Raw genomic sequence first — 9,867 nt, 5'->3', positions numbered from 1 at the left:
GAGAAAACTGAGTTTAAGCTCAATTAAAACATACCAGAGGATTCTCCTGACCACCAACCTTCTCCACAACCTCCTGTAAATTCTCCTTCTTCTTTAGCTTTTTCCTGCAGAAATATGTATGAATATTGAAGTGAACATAAAGCAAAGAAACAATATTTAACATAAGTTATTTTAGGTCATGGCATACCTGTAGCAACTCATAATCAAAATGCAAAATATAGCAGATACTAAAACCCCGATCAGAAAAGCGATGATGGCTTCTGGTGTAGTTGCTATCTCTAAGGGACTTTCAGACTGATCTGTGAAGAGCAACATAATAAATGCTTTTTAAATGTGTGAATTTAGGAGTTAAAATGTCAAAAGAAATTGATAAGGTTAAACATACCTTCTTTTTCAGAGAGGATGTCTTGAATTGTGAGTTTTTCTGTTGACTCTCCACTCTCATTGCTGATGACACATTCTGCAGAGACGTTGTCCTGTTTTGTTGCTCTTAAAGTCAAAGAGCTCCTCACAGTCTGATTTGACACATTGGTGGTGATCCAGTACTCAGAGTGGAGGCTCAGCTGGGGCCACTTTATGTTGGCTACAGGAAAACCTTGACTGATGCAGGTGCAGGTCAGGACGTCTGAGCGGCGCACACATGCGGATTCTTCCAGCATCACCGTCACATCCACGTGAACCGTCTCAGTGCAGTTCTGGTGATTTGCAGCACAGGAGTACCTCCCAGAATCCTCTGCTGTCACATTAGTGATGATGAAGGTGGCTGATCCATTGTGGTCAGATCCATTGAGCAGGTTTGACTGAGGTTCAGTCCACACAGCAGGAACAGGAGGGAAACTGTCAACACTGCAGGTCAGATTCAGAACTTCTCCTTCCTTAACAATCACCTTCCCAGAAATCTGAGGTTTTCTTTTATCTGTGGAACATATTTAGCAATTTATTCACAGATCAAGAGGAGAAACACTGAAGTGTTGCCTAAGTTTTAATTAGAAACTGTGGATTTCGCAATGCAATGCAACTTCCTGTTCAAAAAAGCTATTTTGACTGAACTCTCCAAACAAAGACAAGGTAAAAAACATTTTTTTCACTACTACAAATTCGTATGTATATATATATATATATATATGCAAATGAATAAAATATGACTGTCAGAAAACCACATCCAACAAAATCACAAAACAATCCGAATTTAGAGTGTGAAGTTCTCACAGTTGACGTGCAGATTGACTGTCTCCTCGGTGGTGGTGTTATCACTAAAGCGGATCCTGCAGGTGATGTTGGAGTTGTGGAGTTCAGCTGTGGGAATGAAGGTCAGAGTTGAGTTGTGTCTCTGTGTGACAGCAGTCAAAGTCTCATTCTTGAAGGCAGTGATGCTTCCGTTGATGAGAGGGTCTTTTTCTGCTGCTTCTCCCCACATCCAGCTGATTCCAGGAGGAGACGTAGAGCAGAGTGCAGGAGCAGAGCAGGTCAGGGTGGTCTGATGTCCCTCCGTCAAATCAGGAGGAGTCATTGTAGGTTTCTGCCTGAAACCTGCAGGAAACAGAACATGTTTAGTCAAGAGGAAGACAGTTTGAGGGAGAGATGGATTCATGTCTCTGCAGACAAAGAAGAATGATGTTGTAGCACAATAAATGTATATATATTTTTTTCATTCGTCTTACCTCCTACTTTGATAGGTGTTTTTGGAATAAATGTAAATCCATCTGGGTCCCCTTGGTTCAGTCCAATTATTCTGAGCTGATAGGATCCAGAATCAGACTTTCTCAGATCACTGATTCTGATGCTACAGTTTCCCACTTCAGGATCCAGTGACACTCTTCCCTTAAATTCATCCTTAATGCTTTTATCAATGTTATTGGTAGAGTTGAAGATTATATCAGAGTTACTACATTTTGGGTTAGATTCACATTTAAACCAAACTAAATGTCTAGTTTCAAAATCTGAAGGAGTGGAGAAAGAACACGGTATCACAGCACAAAGTCCCACTTCTGATGTGATATTTTCCGTACTGACATAGATGCAGAATTGTCTAACACAGTTTGGTTCTCCCAAGGCTGAAGCTCCTGTCATTTCAAAGAAGAGAAAAAGGTAGTGAGACAATTTATCTTTTTGTGAGCAGTCAGACATTTTTTCATAGATGCTGGATGTACTACAAACAACAGTCAGCAGGTGGTAGCATTATTCCACACAGAAATTTGTAAAAAATAAATATTCAAGCTACAGAAATATCCATCCATGCATTTTCTGAACCCACTGTTGGCTCTTCTGGGTTATGGGGTTGCCAGAGTCTAACTTTGCCACTGTTGGGTGAAGGTGGGGTACACCACACAATCACACACCTATGCACACCTATTACAGTAGGATTATATGACAATTTAAAGTAATTAATTAACTTAAGAAGTATGTTTTTAGATTGTACCCACACACGCATAGAGATAACATGTAAACTTCAGAGAGATCCAGAATTTGAATTGGGGTTTTATTCACTAAGACAAAAGCGCTACTACAGAAATATTCCCCCTCCAATAAATTGTAGTTACAAACAAGTGTTTTATGTTGTCAAACATGTAATTACTAAACAAAATAAACCACTGTAACTGTTTTTAATATTTTAGGTTTTTAAACTTGAGTCAAAGATTACTCTTCCCACATAGTACTGTGTTTCATTCTTTGAATTTGTATAAATATTAAAATCTTATATATTGTAGAAATGTATAAACATGTATACGCATCTTTATGCTGCGTTTTTTTGCTGCTCTTTTTGAGTAAAAAGCTGAACATTCTTTACGAACCTTCAGGAGTAATAAACATACAGACTAAGATTGTTCAGTCAAGACACACGTTTTGATTATCTTATGGGTTTAGCTTGATTATGTAATTTTAAACACCCAAAGCCTAGAAACTTGATACTAGAGTTTGCAAGCATGGGATTTTTTAGGTGGTGCGTTTTTCAGTTCATTATTTCAATTAACATTTCTTAAAAACTAAATAAAACATTGTAATATCAACCAACTTATCTCCATTCAGCACAAGTATATGTAGTTGGAAGGAAGAGGATCTTTTTCTCACCTGCAGAATAACTAATGCTTCTCACAGAGAAAATCAGACTTGCCCAAAAGAGAAGAAACATCTTCTCGTCCTTTACTTCTTTTCAGGAGAGAACCTTTGTGGGATCAGATGCAGCGACAATGCAGAGATAGAAGAAGTTAATGTTAACTTAACTCAAAAACAGAACGCATGTTCATCTACAGGAGCGAATTTAAAGACCTAAAGATGTATTTAAATGAAGATAAATAAAGATGTGCAAACTTATGACATTGCAACAGCAATGCTGTTATTATTACATTTGATTAACAGTATCTGAGTTGATTTCAACTTAATATACAATATTTAGCTAAATATAGATATTAAGTTATCTATATGGAATGTCACAATTCTCAGTTTAAAACCAAAGCAAATGGTTTACACTGTTGAACTGAACTGTGGGGAAAGTAAATTGTTTATCCCTACAAATTGTCAAACAATATTTGTGCCAAATTTGAGAAGAATTTATTTCTTGTTTTAGTATATTAAATCAGGCTTAGTGAGCCAACTGAAATATTTCTCTTAATGGCTATTTGCTCATTAGAAAATTAAATAAAGGATTTCTCTGATGTTTTTGTAGTTTTTTTTGTTGTTGTTGTTTTTATGTATATTCCACCGCTGGGCTAACGCTGGCGGATCAGTGATTATTGGTGACTTCATCCAACAAAAGTAACATCCAAAATATGAGACACTATTTTTTCCTAACTGTCACTTTATATTTTTCAGGATGCTCTAAAAACAGGTTAAAAATGACTGATCAGATCTCTTACCTTTAAGATCAAAAGCCTGATTTTAATCCAATGATGTATTTCTGCATTCGGCGCAAAAACAGATCTGTAAACCTCCTTCAACTAAAAAAAATAAAAAATACCTTAAGCAGAATAAGTGTTTCCACTCGTACCTCTGTGTCTGTCTTTAATAATTTCTCTAAAACTGAAGTTAAGGGCAAAAAAAGAGAAGTTGGGGAGGTAGTTGTGTACTTTCATTGTCTCTGTAAGATAAAAAAGAAAAATGAGAAGTAGAATAAATACTATGATCACCCCTCTATTTCCATCTTCCTTTTTTGAGAAAAGGATTTTAAGGAAGTCTAGCGCCACTGCTAAAGATGTACGATAAAGGAAATGAGAATTCAATCAGTTGCTGGTTATGTAATTGACAACAAAGAATGTATTCAAAAGTATTAACATTTGATTTTAAAATATAAGTGTTTGAACCCTCTTACCAGAAATGCTTGGTTCTCAAAAGCAAACCCTTTTAGCAGAATGGAGGTCAGATGTTTCTTGTAGTTGGTGAGCAGGTTTTTGCACGTATCAGGAAGAATTTTGTTGACTCTACAAATGACTACTATAAGTTTTCTACAGGATTGAGGTCCAGAGACTGCTGGACCATTCCACGACCTTGATATGCTTCTTTTTGAGCCATCCCTTGGTTGCTTTTGCTGTATGTTTTGGGTCATTATCCTGTTGAAAGTTCCTGAAGTTTGTAGTGTCCATCCTTGAAGGAAATATAGAGGTAGTTCATGAATACAAGTACCAGCATGCGTCTGGATTGACAACTCCCTCACTTTTAAGCTACAAGTTGAAACTTGTAAAGAAAAAAAAAAAAAAAAAAGATTGTTTTTTTTCTTTCACAATAAGCAATGTTTTTCTTTTATTTACAATGCCTTGTTTCGTTTGCTACCTCCTTACATATGTTCCTTACTTGAGAGGAGAAATGTTGAATCTCACTCATCAAATGATCTGATACTGCATTTTGCTCGTACAGAGCTGAGGGAAAAAATGCATTTTTGCTACCTGGAACAACTTACAGAAAGATGTGAAGCTGGCAAATCTGCTCCCTTAAAATGCTTTTAAAATGCAATTGAAGGACTTAGAAACTGCTTCATTAAAATGCAAGTCTTACGTATTTATAAATCTTGGAGTTTCAATATAATGATATTGTTTTAGAAATTGCCGTCTCTTGGCCAGGACTCCCTTGGAAAATATGTTTTAATCTCAGTGGGACCTTCCTGGTTAAATAAAAATAAAATTAAATTGAATTCCACAACCCATTGTAAGTCACCTAGCAGAGGGAGGGAAGTTCTCACTAAGTATTTGGTGGTATATGGCTCGGTGCATCCTCCCATCCCATAACGTTTTCACATCCATCCTTGGCAGTGGGGGGTGGTGTTGTTGAAGTCAGACGTTCTCCACCTTCACAGTGAGTAAGGACTGGATATCATCAGCAAGACTCGCCAGACCCCACAATCACAGGTAGGGCTGTAACGAGTATCCGGGTACTCGGATATTCGCGATGTGCTCCCGAAATTTCGAGTACAAATATTCGCGACGTCCAAGATCGCTAATTCGCGATCTTTACTTTACAAATATAGTAGAGTGTAGAAAAATGTCATCAGAATATTGTCTGAGGATGATGTATTTTTGCTCTGAAATGCAGATGAATGTTTTAGTTTAAGTTTAGGAAGTAAAACAAAGCCGAAAGAGCAGCGTTACCGCCACCGGAAGAAACACTTCTTCGTGACGGTGAAGCTTCCGGTTTTCAAAGTAAAACTAGCGAAAGCTTTTTTTTCCGTTCAAAAACTGGTTCTGAAGTTCAGTTCACAGACATATTTTCTGAAAAAATGAATTAGCTTTAACACCAGAGCTTTAGGTCTGGTGTTTACATTCTTTTGGTTATAATAACTCAGTCGACGCAATTACCGTAACTCTTGCTTATTCCGAAGCGCAGAAGCACAGCCTCGCGCTTGTTTGATCTAACCTTGCAGATCTACTTAAACTCTCTTTGTCCAAAATGGCAGCTTCTGCTTTTTACTTCCTGTTTACATTGCAAGCTGTAAAATATTATACTTAAAATAGTTTTGTTGTTATTGCATTTCTTTAAAATTAACTTCAGACATAGAAAAGACAAGTGTAAGACTTTGATATTTATTTACAACAACTAACACTGAATGTGTAACAAACAAGAAATGATGCATCTGTTCTTAAATGCAGATTTAGATAAAGTTATGTACAATATAGAAAAACGGATACACTTTTTTTCTTTCAGCTTCTCCTTTTAAGGGGCGCCTCGTCAAATCCTCCAACCTTTGTGTCTTCCTCATTCACAACAGCTGCCGTCATGTCCTCCTTCACAACGACCTTTTTGATCTACTTCCTGTCTCATCATCTTTTTACAGTTATTGTTTGGTGTAAACTCTTTTTAAAGCTTTTGTCATTATGCTATGCAATACTATACACTATAGATTATGATGGTTTTTAATCTAAAGTAATCCCTTATCTCATCATATTACTGTTTTTGAATTATAATATGTTACATGGCTCCTGCAGGTATTACTTTCCTGTAACTTTATCATAATACCAGCAGAAGTGGAGCATAATTTTCTGAAGTTACAGACGTACCACGGCGGAGTTTACATTAGCTGAGGGTTGATTTCATGTAAAACTGACAATGAATAATCACATTTGCTTTTGGTCAAGTGGAGGAAAAATGACAGGGAAAGAAACATGGAATCAAACATTATTTGCATGTACCTGATTTGACACATTAAACATTTATAGGGGTGAAAAAAATTGAGCTCTGATTAGCTAAATGCTTTCCTATTTGTTTACTTTCTCTGCTCCATTTCGGGAGCATAATTACCACCTACCTTACTGTAAACTTACTTGGTTTTCTACATTATCTTCCCTGATATGTTCACTTGTTGATTTAAAAAGCTTTTAATGCATTTTTGTTATTATTATTTTTTTTTTTTAATCATAGTCTTAGGTAGAGCAGGCTGGCTGCATATGACTTTTTGCCTTTATATTCCTTCCATGTTTAGAACCTGCTTAAACCGTTTTTGGGGTCATGGGGTTTTCTGGAGCCAATCCAGGTACTGTTGCAGCAACACACAATGTTTATTCACATCTAGTGGCAAATTAGAGTAACCCATTAATCGATGAAGCATGTTTTTAAACTGTGTGAAGAAGCTTGGGTGCCCAGAGAAAATACACACATGCACAGAGAGAAAATTAAAACTCCACTCTGAAAGTTCTCAGCTGGTATTTGAACCAGTGAGGTGAGAGAGCATTAACCTCTACAACACCTCACAAACTGCCCTCAATTTTGACCTAATAAATCATTTACTGAGGAGTACACCGCCTCTTCCTCCGCCTTTTCTGACACACAAAGAAGAGTTTTATCGCCCTCCTCCATCTCCGGTTCCTCCTCTTCTGCTGCATGTTTCTCTTCCTTTTTCACTTTAACCTCAGCATATTCTGTGGCTGCTGTCTGTAGCTCCTGTGTTCGCTCTTTCCTCTTCAGCCGAGAGAAATCGATGTCGGCATACTCCACATCTCCAGACCCACTTCTGGGTTTAGAACCTCCTGTTGTCACAGCTCCATTCTCAGCTCCTTCTGGGATGCAGTTTTGATCCTCTGTTGCTGAGAGACCATCATGGATCTGTGAAAATAAATAATTATTTGAGCTTGTTGTTCTTTATACATCTATGTTTGAAAGTCAAATAGAACCATAAAATGTCTTGTTTACACTGGTAAAAAACTGAGTTTAAGCTCAATTAAAACTTACCAGAGGATTCTCCTGACTTCGAACCATCTCCACAATCTCCTGCAAATTCTCAGTCCTCTTCAACTTTTTCCTGCAAAGATAATGTCTGTATTAATATTGCAGTGTATGCAAAAATATATATATTAAAAATAAGGTAATTTAGGACATTGCATACCAGCAACTTATGATCAAAATGCAACATAAAGCTGATACTAAAACCCCGATCAGAAAAGCGATGATGGTTTCTGGTTTGGCTGTTTTCTCTAAAATACTTCCAGACTGATCTCCTGTGAGGATCAAAATGAAAAGAGTTTTAAAACATAAATTCTAGAGTTAAAAGGGTCAAAATATTGACTTTTTTAAAGAAGCAAAAGATAAAACATACCTTCTTTTTCAGAGAGGATGTCTTGAATTGTGAGTTTCTCTGTTGACTCTCCACTCTCATTGCTGATGACACATTCTGCAGAGACGTTGTCCTGTTTTCTTGCTCTTAAAGTCAAAGAGCTCCTCACAGTCTGATTTGACACATTGGTGGTGATCCAGTACTCAGAGTGGAGGCTCAGCTGGGGCCACTTCATGTTGGCTAAAGGAAAACCTTGACTGATGCAGGTGCAGGTCAGGACGTCTGAGCGGCGCACACATGCGGATCCTTCCAGCATCACCGTCACATCCACGTGAACCGTCTCAGTCCAGTTCTGGTGATTTGCAGCACAGGAGTACCTCCCAGAATCCTCTGCTGTCACATTAGTGATGATGAAGGTGGCTGATCCATTGTGGTCAGATCCATTGAGCAGGTTTGACTGAGGTTCAGTCCACACAGCAGGAACAGGAGGGAAACTGTCAACACTGCAGGTCAGATTCAGAACTTCTCCTTCCTTAACAATCACCTTCCCAGAAATCTGAGGTGTTCTTCTATCTGTGAAACACAGTTTACAATTTATTTACAGAATAAGAGAAGAGACACTGAGGCATTGACTAAGACATGTTCTCAAATTAAAGACTTAAAGTAGAGACTGTATTTCACAATGTCATGCAACTTCCTGTTTAAAGAAGCAATCTTGACTAACACCACAATAGTATATCATGGACTCACACATCACTGTCACGTTGACTTCATCCTTGATTGTGTTGTTCAGATGCTTTGATGTGCAGATGTACAGTCCAGCGTCCTCTGCAGTCACATTAAAGATGAGCAAAGTGCTTCTGTCCTCCTGCAGGTAGATGGCAGTGTTGTTGTGCAGAGCAGCTGAAGTTCTGATCAGCTGATTTGTTTTGGATCCAAATTTAATCCACTGGATTTCTGCTGGAGACCAACTTGTCATGCAGGTGAGGTTTAGAGTCATGTTCTCGTTCAAATCTGCATTTCCTGTAATTTTAACATCTGAAAGAGAAAGAAACAAACCATTCGGAACACAGTCATCAACAGAAGAAGAGGAATTTAGAGTGTGAAGTTCTCACAGTTGACGTGCAGATTGACTGTCTCCTCTGTGGTGGTGTTATCACTAAAGCGGATCCTGCAGGTGATGTTGGAGTTGTGGAGTTCAGCTGTGGGAATGAAGGTCAGAGTTGAGTTGTGTCTCTGTGTGACAGCATTCAAAGTCTCATTCTTGGAGGCAGTGATGCTTCCGTTGATGAGAGGGTCTTTTTCTGCTGCTCCTCTCCACATCCAGCTGATTCCAGGAGGAGACGTAGAGCAGAGTGCAGGAGCAGAGCAGGTCAGGGTGGTCTGATGTCCCTCTGTCAAATCAGGAAGAGTCATTGTAGGTTTCTGCCTGAAACCTGCAGGAAACAGAACAAGTTTAGTCAAGAGGAAGACAGTTTGAGGACAAAATATTTTCTACTGATTTAATGTCTGCTTTTACTGTAGTCTGTCTTACCTTCAACATTGACAGACGTTCTCTTATTGAATGTAAATCCATCCGTCTCTCCATAGCTATATCCATTTACTCTGAGCTGATAGAATCCAGAATCAGACTCTCTCAGATCATTGATTCTGATGCTACAGTTCTTATGATTCACATCAGGATCCAGGAGTGACACTCTTCCCATAAATTCTGATTTAATTTTTTTTTGTGTGTTTTTGTTGGTGTGGAAGATTATCTCAGAGTCACCACATCTTTGGTTATATTCACATTTAAACCAAACCAAATTTTGAGGTTTGAAGTAAGAAGGAGTTGTGAAAGAACACGGTATCACAACACAAAGTCCTGGTTCTGCTGTGATTTCTTCATCACTGAC

The 9,867-nt window shown here is 38.1% G+C and overlaps 2 protein-coding genes across 2 annotated transcripts in view; both read right to left on the bottom strand.

Moving 5' to 3' along the window:
• LOC112143772 overlaps positions 1-2,556 on the bottom strand; it is a 9,164-nt gene extending 6,608 nt beyond the window's left edge. Inside the window, exons 1-4 of the mRNA XM_024267971.2 lie at positions 1,662-2,556; positions 1,210-1,530; positions 386-916; positions 188-299 (exon numbers count right to left, since the gene is read on the bottom strand). Coding sequence (XP_024123739.2) covers positions 188-299; positions 386-916; positions 1,210-1,530; positions 1,662-2,127 — 1,430 coding nt within the window. The 5' untranslated portion in view covers positions 2,128-2,556. The remainder of the gene's footprint in view (positions 1-187; positions 300-385; positions 917-1,209; positions 1,531-1,661) is intronic.
• Positions 2,557-5,994: 3,438 nt separating this feature from the next.
• LOC112144114 (sialic acid-binding Ig-like lectin 11) lies at positions 5,995-9,551 on the bottom strand (the record flags this gene model as incomplete). Its single annotated transcript, XM_024268458.2, is given in 7 exon segments — positions 5,995-7,524; positions 7,651-7,720; positions 7,805-7,916; positions 8,015-8,545; positions 8,723-9,010; positions 9,088-9,408; positions 9,507-9,551. Coding segments are annotated over 6 exon segments (1,644 nt in total). The 3' UTR covers positions 5,995-7,182.
• Positions 9,552-9,867: the final 316 nt, after the last annotated feature.

This window comes from Oryzias melastigma, linkage group LG16, assembly GCF_002922805.2.
Source record: "Oryzias melastigma strain HK-1 linkage group LG16, ASM292280v2, whole genome shotgun sequence".
Classification (NCBI taxonomy): Eukaryota; Metazoa; Chordata; class Actinopteri; order Beloniformes; family Adrianichthyidae; genus Oryzias; species Oryzias melastigma.
The sequence above is the reverse complement of the archived record's forward strand: the minus strand, read 5'-3'. Positions and strand labels throughout refer to the sequence as shown.